At 36.4% G+C, this 23,809-nt stretch overlaps 1 protein-coding gene across 1 annotated transcript; it reads left to right on the forward strand.

Moving 5' to 3' along the window:
• The first annotated feature begins 1,565 nt into the window (after positions 1-1,565).
• LOC133831360 (thaumatin-like protein 1b) lies at positions 1,566-2,972 on the forward strand. The gene is made up of 2 exons (XM_062261619.1): positions 1,566-1,723; positions 2,018-2,972. Exons 1-2 carry the CDS (start codon positions 1,669-1,671, stop codon positions 2,692-2,694), a joined length of 732 nt encoding a protein of 243 aa, XP_062117603.1. The 5' UTR covers positions 1,566-1,668; the 3' UTR covers positions 2,695-2,972.
• Positions 2,973-23,809: the final 20,837 nt, after the last annotated feature.

The following is a 23,809-nucleotide window of genomic DNA, read 5'->3' on the forward strand; positions in this document are numbered from 1 at the left end:
GAGTTTTCAGGAAGAGAAATTGGTGGGGGTGAATTTGAAGGGAAGTTGAGTGGATGTTTCTATAACTATAATTTCATTGAGAGTTTGATTTGTGAGAGGGGGAACTATTTGTAGGGTAGAGGAAGTCTCATTGACTGGTTGTATGTCAGAGGAAGACACATTGGATTCAGCTACGAGAAAAAAAAAATTAAGACTCTAGTGAGAGATTGCTGGCTCTTGATATTATGTAAAGTATTATATTTTTGTATTGTACTTTTGTTGTATTGATATAATCTCATGGCTTTATACATATAGAGTAGTGGTAGAAAGGGAAAGCAATAAGAGCATATTATACAATCCCTGTAATCAGGACAATATGTGTGAATATCCTATAGTTCACCCTAAGATTATGGAGGAGATTTCTCAATATATATCAATACAAATTTCTACCCAAGGTGAGGTAAAATTGGTTCACCATTGACCAAAATTAGAAAAAGTTGAATTAATACATAAAGATAATAAGATTAAAAATATAATTGATGCAGGAGTATCATAAGGCGTATGAACGTACGATTTTTATTGATCACACTTTATATTTTAGAGAGTGAAGATATTATATGTATAAATATATATATTTTTTGACAAATAAGATTTTTTATATCTATTCTATATAATAAGTGTGTAGATAATGAAATTTTTTTGTTTTAACAGTTTTTTATTTTTTTTAATGTTAACTTTAATGGAATATCCTTATATTTAACAGAATATTCTTATATTTAACGGTAGTTTATAAACACTTAAACTTAAATAAAATAAAATAAATAATTAAAAAAATTAAAATAAGATAATTTTGAGATATTTTACAATGATAATTATTTAAAAATAATAAATAATTAAACAAATTAAAATAAGATATTTTTGAAATATTTTACAATGATAATTATTTAAAAATAATAAATAATAAAAAAAATTAAAATATGATATTTTTGATATATTTAACAATGATAATTATTTAAAAATAATAAAATCATACGTTTTATAACTCAAATAAAATTTAATTAAACTTAAACTCACTTATTAGAATAATATCATATTAAACATATAATATAATCTACTGGCAATTAACAACAAATTATTAAAAAAAACTATCAAGAAACTTAAACTTAAAATAAACGTACAATATTTAATATTACATTAAACATATAATATATAATCTCTTGTTATCACTCTCAAATTCAAAAACTAGAACAAACATAAACGTAAACAAAAATAAATAAATTATTTAATTAAAATAGGATATTTATTTGAAATTTATATGATATTAATACAAATTTAATAAAAATAATTAATAAATTTTATAAATAAAATTAAACAAAATGTTGTTTGTATCTAGAATTTATATAAATGATTAGTCATTTATAATTAATTAATATATTTGACTAGATTGATCTATTGATGTCGGTTGGTCAATGAAGGCCACTTAGGCCCGCAAATATTCAATTACATGCAAAACAACAAAACTAAAATACCTAACTTAATGCTTGTTAAGACTATAAATACCACCTTCGTGTACTCATCTCAATTCAAACAATTACAAATTGTAGTACGTGCGTAGTCTTTCTAGTTCTCAAGTCTCACACTCACTTATATCATCACGTATAGAATTCGTCAAGAGTTCGGCCAAGCGCCATGAATTCCCAAATACTCTTCGTTAGTCTCGCCTTAGTTTTCATCTTTGTTGCAGGTAATAATATTTATATTTATATATATATATATATATTTAATATATACTAGTTCTTCTTAACTTGAACACTTCATTCATTTTACCAGAATATAAATGCACGAGTACTATTCGTAGTAATGATGATTATGTTATATAATCCCTACAAGTACATATTGTTAGTATCGTCGGGAAATTTTAAACCTTATATTAATGGAAGTTATGTTATACTATATCTTAAGGCTCAACTATCCGTTATCGAAATGATCTATCTAAGATTATTATATATACATTCAATAAATTTATGCGTACGTACAGGAGCAAATGCGACTACAATCACCATTAAAAACAACTGTCAAAGAACCATCTGGCCGGCAACCTTAACTGGCGACCAGAAACCTCAACTCTCAACCACCGGTTTCGAGTTAGCACCTGGAGCTACCCAGTCCGTGGACATCCCAGCGGGCACTTGGACCGGCCGCTTCTGGGGCCGAGATCGATGCTCCACCGATGCATCCGGCAGGTTCATGTGCGCCACCGGCGACTGTGGCTCCGGTAGGGTTGAGTGCAACGGTTTAAGCGGAGCCCCGCCGGCCACTCTGATCGAACTGACCATCGGAGGAGACGGGGGAAAAGATTTCTACGACGTGAGCAACGTGGACGGGTTCAACGTGCCCGCTTCTGTTGCGCCCCAAGGCGGTAGCGGCGAGTGCCAGCAGTCAAGCTGCCCAGTCAACATCAACGACGCATGCCTAGCTGAGCTCCAGTATAAATCCGGAAACGATGTCGTTGGGTGCCTGAGCGCTTGCACCAAGTTTAATGAGGACAGGTACTGCTGTAGAGGAGCCTTTGATAAACCAGAGACATGTCCTCCAACTGACTACTCTAACTTCTTCGAGCAGAAATGCCCTCAGGCTTACAGCTACGCTTACGATGATAAGACCAGTACTTTTACCTGCACCGGTTCTAACTATCTCATCACTTTCTGCCCATGATCACCATCCATCACCATCAAATATTATACATACAAAAAATTAAAATAAAGAAACAGAAGCCATATGTATTAATCTTATATACATACTTCAGTATTAATTTATATGCTGGTACATCTTACAGAAATATTACAGAGAAGAGAAGAATAAATTAATAATGATGTTGTTTATGCTAGCTTGGCATGCAATATCGATCGACATGTATGTACTTGTTTGTCATCAAGCCATATATAATATATACTATGGATTATCAATAAAAATTTCTCTTTCCTTGTCGATTATTTTTTAGACATGAGATAATTTTAGAAAAATTCTATGAAAAAAACCTTAGGCTTGAAACATCTTATAGCAAACGCTTAAAAAAAAAAAACTATGTATATATTTTTCTGTTAAAGAAAATCCATAATCACACAAAAACAAGCAACAGCACTGTCACCTCTGCACTAACGAAACCAATCTCCAACCCTTTTTTTAGCAATGAATTAATTGTCAATATTTACCTTTTGTCTCAGATCCCTCGTTATTATATTTTATAAAAGAGTATTGCTAATCGGCACCAGTGCCGGGCACCCTACGAGGTGGCGAGAAATGCTATATAACCCGGTGGAATTTTATGCCATGAAAAAAAATCAGCTGTTCCCAATTTGCTGTTTCCTCCCTGTCTCACCAATAATTTTAAGACATATCATTTATTTATTTAACAGATAATTAACTTGCTTGATAACGTTAAAATGAGTTAACGGAGCTTTTAATTCTTTTTCCTAAATTAATATTAAATTTACCATTAGTATCTGACTTTTCATATTCACATTAACATTAAATAATTATTTTTTTTCCTTCTCCTATTTTTTTGCAGAAGAAAACGTTCTTTCTTTTCCTTCCTCCTATTTTTTTGCAGAAGAATACACGTAAATAACATTTTCTTATTTTTTTTAAATATCTTAAGTAACATATTAAGATTAAACAATCAATTTTTTTTCCTTCTTCTATTTTTTTTCGAAGAAAACATTTTTTCTTTTCTTTGCTCCTATTTTATTGCAAAAGAATACAAACAAATTATCTATGCCATTATATCATATTCCAGTCACTCACGATTTCTTCTAGCACTACAAGAAACCAGTTCTTTGCCGGCGTAATTCGGAATTGCGCCGGCAAAAATCACTTTCACCGGCGCAATTCATGAATTGCGCCGGCGAAAATCAAACCCTATGCCGGCGCAATTAACGCCGGAAAAGATGACTTTTGCCGGCGCAAGTCGGGGTTGCGCCGGCAAAAGTAATGCCAGATTTTTCAAAATAAGCGTACAAACTTTTGCCGGCGCATTTCACCTAACGCGCCGGCAAAAGTCAACGTGTTTTTAAATTTTTACACGTTTGAAATAAAAAGTAGGTGGGCTTACTTTTGCCGGCGCGTTTCGTTGCGCCGGCAAAAGTGAACAAACGCGCCGGCAAAAGTCGAGATAATTAAAACGACATCGTTTTACTTTAAGGTTTACTTAAACACTTTTGCCGGCGCAGTTTTAGATTTTTGCCGGCGCAACGAAACGCGCCGGCAAAAGTCTTAACGATATATCTCAGCCGCAGCCTCCTTCTTCCCCATTTCTGTTCTGTGTTTGTGAAAGCAAAGCTCTCTCTCTCTCCTCTGTGATAGTCTCCGACCACCGGTGTCCCATAATCCCACGCCGTGGCTCAAGTTATATATTGAAGCATCTCTCAAGGTTAGTAAAATGAGAAATTTTTTAACATTTTTGGATTTTTTTCTCAATATTATGTTTTGTAATTGTATTTTTTTTTTGTTATTCTCTCCCTATGAACAGGTGTGTTGTAACTCTCTCGGTGAAACAAATGCAAAGGTTAGTTTATATATATATTTATATATGTTTATATATATTTCGGTTTATATATATATATTTATATATGATTATATATATATGTATATATTTATATATATTAGTTATATCCGAATATATATATGTATATATTTATATATATGTATATATTTATATATATTAGTTATATCCGAATATATATATGTATATATTTATATATATTAGTTTATATATATGTATATATTTATATATATTAGTTATATCCGAATATATATATATTAGTTATATCTGAATATATATATATATACTTAAATTTTTTTTTTTTTTTTTTATATATCTGTATATATGTTTGTATATGGATATATGTTTATGTATTTCTGTAAATTGGTGTGTATATATGTTTATTTAATGTTAAATTTTTGTAGAAATTGATTAATATAAATGTATGTGTGTGATATTTGTTATTATAATTATATTTTTCTGTTTATAAAATAAATAAATGTGTAGTTTTAAAAAAATGATATTAATAATGAAAAAGAAAATATAATTTTAGTATTTATTAAAAAAAATTTGATTTGAGAATGTATATTTTTTTAATTTTAATGCTTAATATGTATATTAAAAAATAGATTAGATTATGTATATTAAAAAATATATATATTATATTTTTTATATTAAATATTATTTGTTTATAAATATTTACTAAATAAATTGTTTTGATGTTACTGATATAGAAAGATTTGATATATGTTATTAATCTTGGTTTATGTTGTGCATGTTATGAGAATGTTCTGTATATTGCTCTGGGACTATTCTGGTTATATATGTGTTTAATTTGTAGGTTTTTAAATTTTTGGGATAGTTTGAAATATAGTCGTTATGCTGCCCAATTTTTGTTGGAGTTAGTAAAATTAATAAAAGTTTAATAATTAATTAAATAAATATTTAAGTATAATTAAAAATTCATCAAAAAAATAATTTTTAACTATAATTTAAATAAAATAAAATTACCAATCATAATAATTAATAATTAATAATTAATTTTAACATTAATATTAGATGTTTTGTAATTGAAAAAGTTAAAAATATAAATGATTTAATAAAATATAAATATAATAAAATTATTATTGATTAAGTAAATAATCCAATACAAATTAAAGAATTTAATAAAAAATTACAAAATGGAGATTAATGTATAATTAAATTAATTTTAAATTAAAAGTAATAAATAAGTAAATGTTAAAGTAGACTAGTCAACGGACACGTGGCAGTACATGATTGATAAAATTTGTTATTATTCTTAAAATATTTTTTAATTTAACAAAAAAATAAAATTTACATTTTTTAAAAAAAAATTCAAAATTTTTTTCAACTTAAGATTAAGTATGAAAAATACATTTTTTTTTAAATTTAATTTTATATTGTTAATATCCTCAAAATTTTTAATTTATTATTATTAAAATCTTCCTATTTATCATTTTGTCTACTTGTTTTCAATTAAAGATTAAGTAATTTTGTTTAAAATCTAAGCAATAATTTAAGATTAAATATTTTTTTTACTTAATCCTAAATAATTGATTAAAAGCAGCAAATTTGATTTTTTTTTTGTAAAAAATGAAAAAAAAAATTATTTTTTGTTACCTTTAAATTGGAAAACAATAAATTGGATTTTTTTAAAAAAATAAAAAATATAAAATGTTTTTTTTATGAAAAATTATTTAAAATAATAATAATAATAATGTGTACCAATCATGTGGTGTCACGTGTCATTTAAGTGTTAGTAAGTTGTAAGTTTGAGTAATTTAGCCGGAAATATCTCTATAAATAATTATTTTTGCCAGAGATAGGATATTATTATCAGTTAGTGATAATTAGGGAGACAAACAGTCATGAAATACTTTGACTATCATTTCCCTTATTTTAAGACAATTATTAATATTTTCTTAATTATTTCGCTTAAAGATGGCAAGCGACAGAAGCTGGATGAGTGCGAGGAATCGTTGGTCTCTGGAGTATAGAAATGGTGTTAAGGAGTTCTTCGATATCGCCAAAAATCAGTTGAACGATCGGGGTTTGGTTCGCTGTCCGTGCAAGAAATGTGGGAATGTTAAGTTCCAGCCTATAAATGCAATTTCGATGCATTTATTCAACAATGGCATCGTACAGTCCTACAAAGTGTGGCATTACCATGGAGAGGCGCTGCCGTCGCCACCAGCTGTGGTACGAGATCATGATAGAGATGAGATAGCGGATATCCTGGAGGATGTTTACGCTGAAGATGACGTTCCCCATGGAAACTATAATGATCCTCCCCAAGATGATCCTCAACATCGCGACAAGTATGACAATTTATTTAAGGAGATGTCAAGTGAACTGTACCCGGGTTGCCGAAAGTATTCCACGTTGAACTTCTTGGTGAAGCTGATGCATCTCAAAGTAATTAACAAGTGCAGCAATCATTACTTTGATGGTTTGCTGGAATTGTTAGTCGACGCTATGCCTGACGGAACAATTTTACCTAAGTCTAACTATGAGGCGAAGGCAAAGTTGCGGAGTATTGGATTGGGATATGAGTCCATCGATGCTTGCAAGCATGACTGTGCACTGTTTTGGAAGGAGAATGCGAATTTGGAATTCTGTCCGGTTTGTGGTGAGTGTCGCTGGCAAGATAATCGTGGGAACGGGAAGAAAGTGGCCCATAAGGTCATGCGGTACTTTCCGTTGACGCCGAGATTGAAAAGGCTGTACAGTTCCAGATATACTGCAGAGGATATGAGATGGCACTATTCTAAAAGGCCAAGGGAAGATGGTGTGATGAGGCACCCCGCTGACAGTAAGGCGTGGAAGCACCTTGATGAGTTGTACCCATCTTTCGCAGCCGAACCTCGAAATGTTAGGCTTGGGTTGGCTACAGATGGTTTCAATCCTTTTGGGAACATGAGCAACTCTTACAGCATGTGGCCTGTAATACTTGTCCCATACAACTTGCCGCCGTGGAAGTGCATGAAACCACAGTCATTAATGTTGTCTATTCTTATTCCAGGTCCTTCTTCACCTGGAAAAGATATCGATGTCTATATGAGACCTTTGGTTGACGAGTTGAAGGAGTTATGGATGAATGGTGTCGAGACAAGAGATGCATACAATAGTACATTGTTCAATATGCGCGCAGCAGTCTTGTGGACCATTAACGACTACCCAGCTTATGCTATGATGTCTGGGTGGAGCACAAAAGGGTACAAGGCGTGTCCCACATGCAATGAAGAAACTCCCTCTGTAGGGATTAGAAGTAAAATTGCATACATTGGCCATAGGAGATTTCTTGATATGGATCATGAATGGAGGAGCAAACGAGCACTATTCGACGGTAACAGGGAACTCAGGCCACCACCGAAACATTACTCCGGTGATGATGTTTTGAAGCAATTAGAGAATTTTCTGATTAGACATCCTGGGAAACACAAAGAATTTGGTGGTGTGAAACGCAAAAGGGCTCCGATTGAACTTAATTGGTCGAAGAAGAGCATATTTTTCGAGCTTGATTATTGGAAGGAGTTATTGTTGAGGCATAATTTGGACGTAATGCACATTGAGAAGAATGTTTGCGACAGTGTCTTGGGAACTTTGTTGAACTTAGAGGGAAAATCTAAAGACACTGACAAGGCAAGACTTGATCTAGCAGACATGAAAATTAGGGAAAAACTCCACCTCCGCAAAGAGGGAAACAAGTGGAAGAAACCGCACGCCAGTTACACCCTCAGTGTCCCGGAGCGTCGAGTTTTCTGTGAATTTGTGAAGTCAGTTGAATTCCCGGACGGTTTTGCTGCAAACCTTTCGAAGAATGTCAATGTCAATGATGGCAAGATAACTGGGTTGAAATCACATGATTGCCACGTGTTGTTTCAGCAGTTGTTGCCCGCCGCACTTAGGTCGTTTTTGGTTCCGGAAGTTCGGAAGCCAATTATTGAGTTGTGCGGTTTTTTCAAAAAACTTTGTGCACGGACTTTGAATGTGAAAGACCTTGAGAAGATGGAGACAGACATTATCACCATTTTATGCAAGTTGGAAATGATATTTCCTCCAGCATTTTTCGATATTATGGTGCATTTGGTTTTGCACCTTCCGAAAGAGGCAATTCTTGGCGGTCCCGTGCACTTTAGGTGGATGTATCCCATTGAACGTTCGATGGGAGTTTATAAACAATATGTAAGAAATCGTGCACGTCCCGAAGGTTCAATCGCAGAAGCTTACGTGGTGAACGAGGCTTTAACCTTTTGCTCAATGTACCTGCGGGGGGTTGAGACTCGATTCAATCGACCTGAGAGGAATGACGATCGCGTTGAATCCCAACCAAATCGGGAATATTCTATTTATAAGGCTGTTGGTCGTCCATTTGGTAAGAAATCAAATATGCTCCTCAATCCGCAGTTAAAGCAAAAGGCTGAGTGGTATATCTTGAACAATTGTGCCAAAATTAAGGAGTACCTTAGGTGTGTTTTCTAGTATTTTTTCAATAATGATGTTTGGTTTATATACCGAGTAAATGCCAAAATCATAGTTTTTTTGTTCATTTGTAGTGAGCATATGGATGAATTAAGAAGACGGGGGGGCTTGAATCTTGAAGTTCAACAAAAAACTGATTTTCCTCAGTGGTTCAAAGAAAGAGTATGTATATTAGTCAATTCTTTTCTGAAACCCCAATTAGTCAATCCAAAACTAACTTTCAATGTTAATGTTGATAGGTGAACGGTTTGCATGAGTCAACACCTACTGAAGTGAATAATGAATTGTATGCTCTCGCAAACAAATCAAGCGGCACCGTGTATTCATATCCAGGGATGATAGTGAATGGTGTGAAATTTGTGACTCGTGGTCGTGATATGAAGCTTAAAACACAAAATTGCGGTGTAATGGTGCCAAGTGAGGAAGGAGTGAACTACTATGGAGTTTTGGAAGAAGTAATTGAATTGTCCTACTTGATGGGTTACAGTGTTGTCCTATTCAAGTGTAGATGGTTCAATACAAGTAGAATTAAAGTGGAATCCAATTTTACGAGCGTATATGTGAAAGAAGAATGTTATAAAGATGATCCTTTCGTTCTCGCATCTCAAGCGAAGTTGGTGTATTATCTTCGAGATGTGAAAAATGGGGATGATTGGAGGCTCGTTAATGAATACATTCCAAGGAATGTATGGGATTTCACAAATTCCGATGTTGATGATACTGAGACCACAAATGATATACCAATATTGCAAGAAGTTAATTCTTCTTCATTTCAGTTGTGGGTAGAACTTCCAATTTTTGATAATCTTCAGTATGATCGGGTTGATGTCAATGCCACTGAAGTGCACAACGTTGATGATTTGGTTGGCGAAGGTTCAGATGAATTTGTTGTCGATGATGAAGTTGAATTTGAAGACGACACGTTGGTCGAGTATGAAGACGATGAGGATGACGATAATGTTCTAGCCGATAGTGATAGTGATAGTGATGTTCGTAATGATGTTGTAGTTAGTGATGATGAGGACAGTGATATGTAATTTAAACAAGTGTATGTAACTTTTTATTTAATTCAATGAAAAGTTTATTTATTATCATTAATTAATGATAGTATCAGATATAGGTACACATGCACCTATTGGATGCTTTGGGGATAGTCAATGTATTCATGTACTGGTACTCATTTTTTCAATATATTTGATGAAATATGTTGAAAAAATGGGTAGTCGCACATGTCTGCTTACTATCTCCAAGGGATCTATTAGGTCGGAATAGGGTAGGTTGGGAAAGACAATAAGTAATAAAATGTTAATTCAATAACAAAAAATAATAGTGATGCACCTAGTGGATGCCTTGGGGATAGACAATGTATTCATGTACTGCTACTCATTTTTTCAATATATTTGATGAAATATGTTGAAAAAATGGGTAGTCGCACATGTCTGCTTACTATCTCCAAGGGATCTATTAGGTCGGAATAGGGTAGGTTGGGAAAGACAATAAGTAATAAAATGTTAATTCAATAACAAAAAATAATAGTGATGCACCTAGTGGATGCCCTGGGGATAGACAATGTATTCATGTACTGCTACTCATTTTTTCAAAATGTTTGATGAAATATTTTGAAAAAGTGTGTAGTCGCACATGTCTGCTTACTATCTCCAAGGGATCTACTAGGTCGGAATAGGGTAGGTTAGGAAAGACAATAAGTAATAAAATGTTAATTCAATAACAAAAAATAATAGTGATGCACCTAGTGGATGTCTTGGGGATAGACAATGTATTCATGTACTGCTCCTCATTTTTTTAAAATGTTTGATAAACATTTTAAAAAACTGAGGAGAAGTACATGACTTCTTACTATCTCCAAGGGATCCACTAGGTCGGAATAGGGTAGGTTTGGAGATACCATAATGAATAAATGTTAATTTTATAACAAAAAACAATAGACATACATAATTTGAATTAGTTAATTAATGAATATTTTAATGTAGAATGGCCGAAACAAGTAATGACACAGGTGGTGGCTCCAAGAGAGGCAGGGGAGCTTATTACGGTGCCAATATCGAGAAGGAGCTGGCCATCAAAAAAGTTACTCATTTGAAAGTAGAGTTTGACAAAGAAACTGGAAAAGCTATTCAAAAGTACGGCAAGTGGTTCAACAATTCTATGGCTCGTTATTTGCGTAGCACCGTACCCCCAACTACACTAGCTTGGGAACAAGTAAAACCAGCTGATATCGAAGTTATTCGAAAGAGACTATCTGTAAGCATTCTTTAAACCTTTAATAACTCATTATTAAATATTTTGTCTATCTTCAAAATATTTTAACAAATTCCAATTTTAATTGTGATTTTAGGAAAAATTCATTTATCCAGAAGACAATCCAGTAATCAATGATGCCATGGTAAGACAAATGCAAAAACATCTGACTGATTGGCGCCACACGATGAAGAAACACTGGGTAGATGTTGGAGGAGAGGTGGACAATGAGAGAGCGAAGTCAAAACCTTTTGTGTCGATCACTTCTTCTGATTGGGCAGTTCTGTGTGATTTTTGGGTTTCTGATTCTCACCAGGTATGCCGTACATTTTACATTAATTTTTAATTATAAAATTACAATTTAGATTAATGAGTACTGTTTTCTTTTTGAAGCGTATATCGAAGAAAAATAAAGAAGCTCGAGCTAAAATGACCATACCAGGAGGACACGGTTCCAAATCCATCGTTGCCCATGTTTATGATCACGTAAATTATAATAACTTATATCCTTACATTTACGAAAATATTATAAATGTCACAATGTTTAAATAATTTGCTTTTTTAGATGGACCCATCTACTGGCCAGCTCCCGAGCATGATCGACACATTCGAGCACCTGCACAAGAAGAAGGATAAGTGGATTAGTGATGCAGCGGCGACAAAACATGTAAGTTGCATAACCTTAACTAATTTATGATCATTTAACTTTAAAAAAGTTTAGTAAATAATTAATAAATATTAATTATTAATTGTTGTTGTCAATTAGTAATTATTTATTAATTATTAATTAAATTTTTAACAATGAAATCTTTATAATCTATGTGCCAATATTTTTATGATTAATGATTGTGGACTAAGATAAAAAAAAAGAATGTAACTAATGTTGTCCCCGTATCAGGGAGCTTGCGGGCTAAAGTAAATTTGGTCATGAAAATCCATTTCTGACTGAAAAACATGCAAATGTAGTTGATGTATATGTTTGGAGACGTAAATTCCCCATTAATGGAATTAAATGTACCTACCGTATATATCAACAACATTTTCATGATTTTCAATCAGAAATGGATTTTCATGACCAAATTTACTTTAGCCCACTTGCTCCCTGATACGGGAACAAAATTAATTACATTCTTTTTCAATCACTGGTCTGCAGTCATTAATGATAGGATGTTGGCAGATAGATAATAAAATTATATTTTATATGTTGTTATATTAAAAATTTATAAGTTAGGTTTTCAAATAATGTTATATTGGAATTCGAAATACGTGCTTTTTATTGTGCAGAATGAGATGACCGAACGTCGAGCATCGCAGAGTACGGCCCCTGCATCATCTGCTGCTTCTTGTGTCGGCGATAATGTCGACGGTCATTTCCCGCCTGATATGGATATTGTCACGGATGTCCTTGGACCCCGCTCGCGTTATAAGAAAGGGTTTGGGGGGTTGCCTAGGTTGAAGGCAATTGGCGCAAAGAGGGCAGCATCTTCGTCAACTTCTCAAATGTCCGGGCAATTGCCACCTGAAGTGGACACCATTTTGCAGCAAAATCAGGACATTATGCTAGAAAATCAGAACCTAAAGAAGCATACGACTAAACTTGAGAGTCGTCAACGGCGTCAAGATCTCCTGCTCAGTGCTTTGTTGAAACAGGTTGGTCAATTGGCTCCTGGTTTTACTGTTGACTTACCAGACCAGGATTCGGACGAGGACGATGATGCTGATGGGGGCGGGAATGATGAGGCGGCCAGTACTCATTTGTAGAACTTTTTTTCTATTTATTTAAAATTTAATTTATGAGACATTTATTTTACTAAATTACTTTTATATTTTCATGTTTGGTGGAGACAATAAATATTAATAGTTGTAATTTTTTGTTTATTTATTTATAAAATTTTAATTTTATTTTTATTTCTAATTAAATAATATTACTAAAAAATTAAATAATTATTAATATATTAAAATTGAAAATTATTAATTAATATTAATATATTGAAAATAATATTAATAATTTAATAAAAATTATTATTTTAAAAATACTTTTACCGGCGCAAAATTACGTCGGCAAAGAGTATCAATCTTACCTTCACATATACACTTTTACCGGCGCAAAAATGCGCCACTAAAAAATTAAACTATTGCCGGCGCATTATTGCGCCGCTAAAAGTGTTTTCCACAATATCGTGACAGATTTTTTTACCGGCGCATTTATATTTTCACCGGCGTATTTTTTCGTCGCCAAAAAAGTCCATTGCCGGCGCATTATATTTGCGTCGGCAAAAGTGACATTAGCGACGGAGATACGACGCAATTCTTTGCCGGCGCAAAATTGCGTCGGCAAAAACTCCATAGTTTTTGCCGGCGCAAAACCATACTTTTGCCGGCGCAAATTTGCGCCGGCAAAAGTCTCATTTTTTGTAGTGTAGTTAAAATCATAATAATTAAGTTATACAAAATAAATACTAATTAAAATGATATATACAAAAACTAAATAAATAAATACAAAAGATAAAAAAAGAGTGGCCATATTTAGCTTGAACGTTCATGCTCATCTTATACATACATATTTATGTATTAGTGATTTTCTTGAAGATAAAGCAATATTTTTTATATCACAAAAGCTTCCTTTATCTTTTGCTTATTAGTCACGTTATATATATATTAGTCACGTTATATATCCACCCAGCAAACAATGGTAGCTATTATATATATAACGTTATATATAACATGGATATATAATAGCTACCATTGTTTGCTGGGGTGGATATATATTAGTCACGTTATATATCCACTACCTTTACTTTGTCTTTTTCTTCACTACCTTTACTGTCTTTTTCTTTTACGAAAACCCTCTTCTTCTTTTTTTTCTGGTTTGGTAGCTAAGAGGAAAAAAATGTGGAAATAGTGGAAAAAGCTCGGTGATTGAATGATATTGTCTATTTATATAGGTTCGTATCTTTCTTTCTATATATATATATATATATATGGCTTGGCCCTTATTTCTTCTTCTGTCTTCATATATACTTTTTTATAAAATAAAATAATTATTTTGAACTTTCATTCTATTCTCTGGTTGGAATGTAAAGAAATGAATCTACTTTTATTTAAAAATAAAAATAAATAAAATAAATCATGAATGTAATTTGTAGGTAATAAGTAAGCATAATACAACTATATACTTGGCCTACTTATTACCTACTTTTCAATTTCTTTATTATTTGGCTTTGATTTAAATGAAAAATAAAAAACAAAAAATTATTTTCTTCTTTCATCTTCTTTTTCCCTACTTTTACCGTCTCTCTTTAGCTCCAATTCTATATTCCAAAACCTTCATATGTTATAATCATCTACAAATTTTCTCATTTTTCAAGTTAAAGAAAAAGAAAAAAACAACTGAATTTAAGGATTAGTTGCAACGAAAACCCTCTTTTTTTTCTGGGTTTGTGGCTAAGAGGAAGAAGATGTGGAAATAGTGGAAAGAGACTTGGTGATTGATTGCTATCCTCTATTTCTACAAGTTCGGATCTTTCTCTGTCTATATATGTGTATATATGGTTTGACCCCTATTTCTTCTTCTATCTTCATATATAGTTTTTTTATTAAAAAAAATTGTTGACGGTGAAATCTCGTCAACGATTAAAGGTTAGAAAACTAAGATTTTTATAGTAAGGGTAGCTTAGAATCAAGAGGAAAGAACTTCAATCAATAGAAAAAACCAGAGCAACAATGGAACAAAGATCATGTATTTCTAAAATGTCCCCTCATACACTCAGTTTTCCAACCCCTTAACCTGAGGGGTTGGGGCCTATTTATAGGGGGGCTCTATTGGCCCTAGATACAGACAAGTCCCAGAAGACAGGGTCGTACACAGGTACTCTGATAGTGTAGTGGCTCAGGGCGTAGTGGTGTCTACCCTGATGATGCCAGAGTCGTGGCCTAGGACATAGTACTGTCGGCTCTGGCGTGTGGTTGGGGGTGGCCAAGTGGTACCACTACTCTTCGTACAGGTCCGTACCGCCACTACTCCTCAGATGCAGGTCACGGGGCCGTACCTTTGTTCTCTCCGCAACCGTACGCCTTGTGTCAGTACGCGTGTCTTGTACCCGGTTGTCCTCATCAATACACGTTTGGTACCCAATGCTGGCTTGGCATTCCCACTAAGTGTCTCTAAGTGCCCCTCATGCTAATGCCAAGGAGGCTTCATCTTGTATGCGTCATGTGTGGCCGATACGCTAGGAGCCGAGGCTGGTCTACACAGGTCACGTGAAATCGAGGCTGAAGACATGGGCAGCGCAACAGGGCAGCACCCTCGCATAGCGAGGCTGCCCCTCTTCCCCCTGGGTGCAGGCGTGGCGAGGCTCAGAGCACGGACGCCACAACAAGGCCTCACCCTCGCATAGCGAGGGTGTCTCGCGTAGCGGGGTTGACCTTCTTCTCCCGAGTGCAGGTGTGGCGAGGCTCGGGGCACGGACGCCACAACAAGGCCTCCATCCTCGCATAGCGAGGGTATCTCACGTAGCGAGGCTGGCTTTCTTCTCCTAAGTGCAGGCGAGGATCAATGCTTGATGGAACGGGGCGCACGCAGATGGCCAACCCGGGACCTTCGCATAGCGAGGGTGACGTTCAGATTGGCAAGCGGCTGAGGGCCCTCGCATAGCGAGAGTGGCCCTCTTAGCTCAATTCCCTTACCATCATGTGATGTCCTCATCCCCTTGTGCTGACAATGAGTAGCTTTTAGGATGTCTCGTAGTATAGAGCCTCACTTGTGAATAGGATTCATAAGGGAGGAATTTCCACATTTACACTTCCCCCCGAGTCTATAAGTACACTTTTAAGTGTGTTTGTAGACTCTTTCTATTTCTCTTGCCTGACATGTACGGCCAACCTTGGGGGACTTAGCCTTGGAAAGTTTCACAACGTCACTCGAAGAAATACGAAGTGAGGCTTGGAGTTGTGTTTCTGTATAGTATCCAAAGAAACACAACAGCCACCTAACACTTGGGGGATCCATGAAAATTCCTAAGATTGCATAAGGACCAATCATCCTCAATCGCAGATCCCAAGGTTACCCATACTCTTGATCTCCTCCATTCATAGGGAGATAGATCCAATGGCTAGGGAGCATTGACTTTCCCTATGAATACCCCCAAGGCTTGAAGCCACTTCTTCTCTTTTTCTCCTCTTTTTTTTTTTTTTTTTATCAAACTTAAGGGGCTCTGGTAAGTCCCTCTTATTACTGATGTTCGTGGATTACATATTTTTCTCTGATCTGATGGCGATAATCTTTCTGGTGCACCTTGATTATACTTGTAAGGACACGTTAACCCGTTGGGCTGTTGAGGTCCTTTTATATTCTTTGTGCGCGCTTTTTATTATTTTTTTGCGAGAAGCGTCCCTCTCGTCATTAGGCATAGTACTATTTTAGCAAGCGTCTTCTTTGAGACCCTTTTTGCAAGCGTCTTCTTTGAGACCCTTTTTACAAGCGTATACTTTGAGACCTTTTTTGCGAGCGTCTACGTTGAGACCCTTTTTGCAAGCGTCTACTTTGAGACCCTTTTTGCGAACGTCTACGTTGAGACCCTTTTTGCGAGCGTCTACTTTGAGACCCTTTTTGCAATTTTTGAGGTGATCTCCCCTCATGTCGAGACTTATATGGCTAGATGGTCCTCGTCCAATTTTAAACTTCGCCAGAGACCCTTCTAGCATGACGTCCCCTTCTATATTGACTCTTCAGACGTATTAGCAGTAGGGTGACTGGAGGAAGGTTCGCTTTCTTCAACATGCGAGTCGTTATGGCCCTCTTCCACACGTATGCACTTGTGTGCTCTATTCGACCCCTCATTGGCTGGCGACTTTACATGGGACTCGTTGTTTCCTGCCTTTAAGTTTGCATGGCCATCCTCCACGCGAATATACTTTTGCGCCCTCTCGTAGAAGTCATCTAGGTCAGTGACTTCCCTCTTAAGCATGTTATCCCACAATTTGCTTCCTGGACGCACTCCGACTGTGATGGCCATTTTTAATTCCCTGCGGGTCAAGCTCCCCACTTTGGCTGCCTCCATGTTAAACCTGTGGATGTAACCCTTCAGACTTTCGTTTTCTCCTTGTTTTACATTGGCGAGGCTGGTGCCTGGCATTGTATAATCACACACGGCGTGATGCTGTCGGAGAAACTCATCCGAAAGCTGCTTCCAAGACCTGATGGATCCTGGGTGAAGTCTTTTGAACCATTTGTACGCAAGTCCTTTCAATGTGACCACGAAACAGTGGCATCTAGCCCCGCTGCTGATCCCTCTTAACTTCATCAAGTCATTGAATGCGTCCAGATGGTACTTGGGGTCTGTGCTCCTCTCATAAGGGGTCATATGCGGCTCCTTGAAGTTGGCTGGGAGTCGGATGGCTTGAATCTCTTTAGTGAAGGGCGATTCATGATCGAACTCATCCTCGATGGTTTGTCCTCCGGGTGCGATGAAAATCTTGCTTCGCAGGCTCCTCGTCTCTGCATCGAGGCCTGGCCTCCTCTCCTTCAGGGAGTCTCTCAACATGGAGGGCTTGACACCTTCCTTTCCTTTGTCGTCTCGGGGGATAGTAGGAGGTGTAGTTCTCTTGTCTGCCCCTCCCTTGTTGAGCTCTTCTCGAGACCTGAGGGCGTCCTCTTTGAGGTGACCTCGATGTCGTTGTGAGAGCCAACATTGTTCCCTTGCCTTGGCCCCTGAGGTGGCCTCGATGGTCCGGGATGCTCATGTGGCTTCTCCCTGGGGGTGTTACTGGTGGAGTTTCTGGTCCTCCCGTCGTTTACCGGGACAGTGGTTTCCTGACCCTTCTCTTTCCTCTTGGGCAGGGTCACGTTCGACTTACCTTGCAACAGGCCATTCAGCACCTCCTGCATGTTCTCCATGGTGGTCTCCAGTCTTTGGTTTTTACGGTGCAGCTCACGAATCTCCTCTTCATAGAAACGAGATTTAGAACTCGAGCTCACGGAATAGACCCGGGGTTGTTTGTCATGTCTACGCGTCGAGGGGCCCGGATCCTGCCGGCCGGAGTTCAGTACCTGCGGTGGTTTGGGAGGAGGGAACTCGTTGGCATTCCCTGGTGGTGCGGTAGTTGTCCTTGGAGGATTATCACCGGACGAGATGGCCGGTGACGAGGCCTCCCTGTCATTCTCGTGAACCTCAGGGTCCCTTGGGGGCTCCACGTCTCGGGGTGGAGATAGATCCTTCATGGAGGCCTTCAGCTGGACTCCGTTTAGGTGGACCTCCACCTCTCGTGGCTCCCTGAGTCGCTTCGAACGTCTTGGCATTTCTTCTTGCCGGAAGTAATGGTAGAACAGTAGCTTGGTGCTTACGTTCCCACAAACGGCGCCAAACTGTTGACGGTGAAATCTCGTCAACGATTAAAGGTTAGAAAACTAAGATTTTTATAGTAAGGGTAGCTTAGAATCAAGAGGAAAGAACTTCAATCAATAGAAAAAACCAGAGCAACAATGGAACAAAGATCATGTATTTCTAAAATGTCCCCTCATACACTCAGTTTTCCAACCCCTTAACCTGAGGGGTTGGGGCCTATTTATAGGGGGGCTCTATTGGCCCTGGATACAGACAAGTCCCAGAAGACAAGGTCGTACACAGGTACTCTGATAGTGTAGTGGCTCAGGGCGTAGTGGTGTCTACCCTGATGATGCCAGAGTCGTGGCCTAGGACATAGTACTGTCGGCTCTGGCGTGTGGTTGGGGGTGGCCAAGTGGTACCACTACTCTTCGTACAGGTCCGTACCGCCACTACTCCTCAGATGCAGGTCACGGGGCCGTACCTTTGTTCTCTCCACAACCGTACGCCCCGTGTCAGTACGCGTGTCTTGTACCCGGTTGTCCTCATCAATACACGTTTGGTACCTAATGCTGGCTTGGCATTCCCACTAAGTGTCTCTAAGTACCCCTCATGCTAATGCCAAGGAGGCTTCATCTTGTATGCGTCATGTGTGGCCGATACGCTAGGAGCCGAGGCTGGTCTACGCAGGTCACGTGAAATCGAGGCTGAAGACACGGGCGGCGCAACAGGGCAGTACCCTTGCATAGCGATTGTCCCTCGCATAGCGAGGCTGCCCCTCTTCCCCCCGGGTGCAGGCGTGGCGAGGCTCAGAGCACGGACGCCACAACAAGGCCTCACCCTCGCATAGCGAGGGTGTCTCACGTAGCGGGGTTGACCTTCTTCTCCCGAGTGCAGGTGTGGCGAGGCTCGGGCACGAACGCCACAACAAGGCCTCCATCCTCGCATAGCGAGGGTATCTCGCGTAGCGAGGCTGGCTTTCTTCTCCTAAGTGCAGGCGAGGCTCGATGCTTGATGGAACGGGGCGCACGCAGATGGCCAACCTGGGACCCTCGTATAGCGAGGGTGACGTTCAGATTGGCAAGCGGCCGAGGGCCCTCGCATAGCGAGGGTGGCCCTCTTAGCTCAATTCCCTCACCATCATGTGACATCCTCATCCCCTTGTGCGGACAATGAGTAGCTTTTAGGATGTCTCGTAGTATAGAGCTTTACTTGTGAATAGGATTCATAAGGGAGGAATTTCCACATTTAAAAAAATATATTTTAAACTTTCATTCTACTCCCTTGCCGGAATGCAAGGAAATGACTCTACCTTTATTTTAAAATAAAAATAAATAAAATAAATTATGAATGTAATTTGTAGGAGAAGAATTTATACGAGGAAGAATATGAAAGGGCATATTCATACTTCTCACAACAAAAAGGCATAACTGTTTACAAAAGAGACACTTCTCAATAAACCAAAACAAACTAAACTTACAAACTTTCTCATAAATAATTCAAAACTAATACCAGTTTATCAATTTTCATTACAGCATTCTTTCATTCATACCTCTCACAACAAAAGAGCATAACTGTTTACAAAAGAGACACTTCCCAATAAACCAAAACAAACTAAACTGCAAATGAACTTGTGACTTCCCAATAAACCAAAATAAACTATACTCACAATTATATATTTCATATTGGACTTCTTCATAATCATGGAATTTCTTCATAATCATTGGCTGTAAATTCAAAAAAACTAATAAGCTAATAAGTTAACAGTGATATAAACAATATAAATATATTCATATATACACACATGAAACTAATAATTCTTGCAAGCAGTTTTATTTTTACCTTGAGCATTGTGTATGCTACTAGCATAGATAAAAGGATTCAAATTATATGGTGGTGGATAATGGAAGTAGGACATAGGTAAGGTTTGAAAATTAGGTTGGAAACCTAAAATTTGCTCTCTAGGTTGATTATATGGCATGGACACTTTTGCTTGTGCTTCCTTAATCTGAAAAGATAAATAGAAAAAATTATACAAATTTTTAGATAATCCATTAAAAAAAAAGCAGCAGCTAATTTTATCTGGTCTAATGTACCAACAAATTTCTCATTATGTATGCCCCCTTCCTCATTGTTTGTGTCCTGTAAAAACATAAAATACATACATAATTTTTTTTAAATGAAAATCAATATTAGAATAAAACAGTATACAACAACTTAGAATCCTTACATTCACATTCTTTCTTCCTTTTTTGATTCTTTTACTCCCTTTCTTTTTCATAGTTGTTAGTTTTTCAACCATTGGAACTTTCCTATTCGTAGGTGGAAGCCCATGTCTTCGAACAACAATAGGAGAGCGAGGTTCATTACTCTCACTAATCATTTCATCATGAGAATTCTTAGAATGAGAAATTTGAGACTTGGTCAAATCTACTACCCAATTAACTTCATCTTTAGCTAAGTTTATTTCAAATTCATGCATCACATTCCAAAACAATTCGAACTTTTCATCAGAGACAATAGCCCAATCAGCCGCTTTGTCAAATTTCCTTTGGAACTCGTGATATCGTTGTGCTTCAGGATTGCTATGTAAATCATCATAAGCAAGTTTAATCTTTGTATGACACCTTCTCAAATTCTTTCTCCATCGTGACAAAATGTATTTCATTGGAACATTCGAAACTCCCATTCTAATGAGAATTGATATAGCGTGCTTGCATAAAATTCCCTTAAATTCAAACAGTCGGCAAGAACATTGAACCTCATTATTTTCTTTGTTGAAATGAACTGTCAAATGAACTTCCTTGCTTCCTTCATCAAAGAATAAGACCTCACATACATCAAATAATCCAGAACTTTCATCAACACAAGAAACCTCACAATAAATCTTCCCAGTCAACTCTTTTTGGAACTCTTTAAACTTTGCATTAGTGTAGGCAGCCTAAAATTGCTTTTCTATTGCAAAATGAGTCACACAAGGAATTAAAGTGCTAAAAGATTGAAAATCAGCTTGATTCTCCTTCTCAATTTTGTCTCTTAAAGCACTATCATATTGCTCAACGAATTCCTTAAGTGTTGTCTTTGAGTTAACATATCCATCAAAAAATGTGTTGACGCCGTTTTTCGTCAAACAGTGAAAGAAGAGCACATAAACAATGAATGACAATGGCCAGATGAAATAAAACAAATCAAACACACGATTTTTACGTGGTTCAGCAGTTAAATCTGCCTAGTCCACGAGTCTCTGTTATTAATCTCAAGATTATCTCTGAAAATTCTTAAGCATGAATTCTTCAGAGTTTTCTCTCAAGGATTAGAATTTCGGTCCCTTACAATGGTGCATGGCTTATATATTTATAGAGAAGGCTGCAGAATACTATCCCACATATTTTGGGTAGTTACTCTTTTTGTGTAAATAAAATAAATGGCTTTAAATGCCTATAATCAGATATAAAAGGAAACGTCCCTGAAGACCAGGAAACGCATAACTGACCAAATAATATCCCATGATTCTAGGGGATTTACATTAATAAATGAGGATTACATCTCATATTTATAATACTTGTAGATATTCAAGGTGGTTATCGCGTATCTCTAAGGCTTTAGCTTCCCAGGTTTCCCGTCGTCGTCCGAGCTAATGACATCTCCCGAGTTCACGTGGCTCTCGAGATCGTACGTACATCGAGCTCGAGACCCCTGATCCGAAGTCGTCCCTGAAGATGAGTGTGTTCTTGGAGCTACCTTTCGAGATCGCGATCGTTTCGAGGTCACCATATGCGAGGTCATATACCGTACTTTGCAGGTTCGATATACAATCCTGGAGCATACTCTAATCCTTACGAGACCATTTGTTGCGAATCCAACTTTCGAGGTCACATTTACCATGGCTCGAAATCTGGGTATAACAAAATGCATTCATGCTTTCACTACGCTGAGTAGTTGACATTCCAGCCCAAAATGTATCTTTGACAAATGCAGGAACTAAACGACAACTTTCTTCATATAAGCTATTTAACCAACCATTGTCCTGCAAATTGAAATCACTGATGAAAAGACCCCAAGTTTTCTCAAATTCTTCATTTGTCAAAGAATTATAAACACACTTTTTCAAGGCCTTTTTAATTGGCTTATAAGATTGATAACCACTTAACTTCTCAAGTATCTTTTTCATTATATGCCAACAGTACAACAAAATAGAGGTTTTATGACTTTACTTGGGAGACATTGGAAGTCTACAATGTCTCCCACTTAGTGAGACGTTGTTGCTAGGGTCATTGTAGGTATATATCCCACGTCTCCCATGGGGAGACGTGCCTCACTTCCCACGTCTCCCACTGGGAGAGGTGGAAAGTCAAACGTTGACTTTCCACCTCTCCCATTGGGAGACGTGGGAAGTGACTCACCTCTCCCAATGGGAGACGTGGGAAGTCCCTAGGAGACATCCCACGTCTCCCATTGGGAGAGGTGAGTCACTTCCCACGTCTCCCAATGAGAGACATTGAAAGTCTCCCACATTTAAAAAAAATAAATTAAATTAATTTATAATTAATATTATTTTAATTTGATTTAATAATTAATTAAATTGAAATAATATTAATTTAAATTGAAATTATTTTAATCTAAATTTAAATTAATTTAATAATCAATTAAATTGAAATAATATTAATTTAAATTATTTTAATCTAAATTTAAATTATTTTAATCTAAATTTAAATTATTTTAATAATCAATTAAATTGAAAGAAAAAAATATATTTGTTAGATATATACAAGAAATACAATATTTGTTAGAAATATTCAAAATGAACAAATATTGCATTGTGTATGAAGAAAGAGTTAAAAATTTTTTAAAAAAAACCTAACAACGAGGTCGGTAACTTTGGATTATCGGCAACATATATGTCGCCCATTCTTGTCGCAACTCATCAATTTGTGCCTCTGTATATGATGTGCTTGTTAGCTGCAAGAAATATAAAGTAAAATATATTAATTAATTATTTGATTACATTTATAGTTTCAAAAATAATTTGTAAATTTTAATTAATAATACTGTTCTCAAGTAATGCCCAGGACTCGCATGGTCAATCAAATCCTTCAACATCCTCATTAAGTAGTATCCACATGCCACATTGTCCGATTGGTGTGGACACTAATTATTTAAACATATGAGTAATTTATTATTAAATTGAAATTTTTAAAAAAATACA

Source organism: Humulus lupulus, chromosome 4 (assembly GCF_963169125.1).
Source record: "Humulus lupulus chromosome 4, drHumLupu1.1, whole genome shotgun sequence".
Taxonomy (NCBI): Eukaryota; Viridiplantae; Streptophyta; class Magnoliopsida; order Rosales; family Cannabaceae; genus Humulus; species Humulus lupulus.

What these genes read in the sequence shown, in the direction of transcription:
- LOC133831360 (XM_062261619.1), top strand. Translation starts at nt 1,669, where the DNA reads ATGAATTCCCAAATACTCTTCGTTAGTCTCGCCTTAGTTTTCATCTTT. An exon ending in AGTTTTCATCTTTGTTGCAG is followed by an intron (nt 1,724 to 2,017) that starts GTAATAATATTT and finishes GCGTACGTACAG; the next exon opens with GAGCAAATGCGACTACAATC.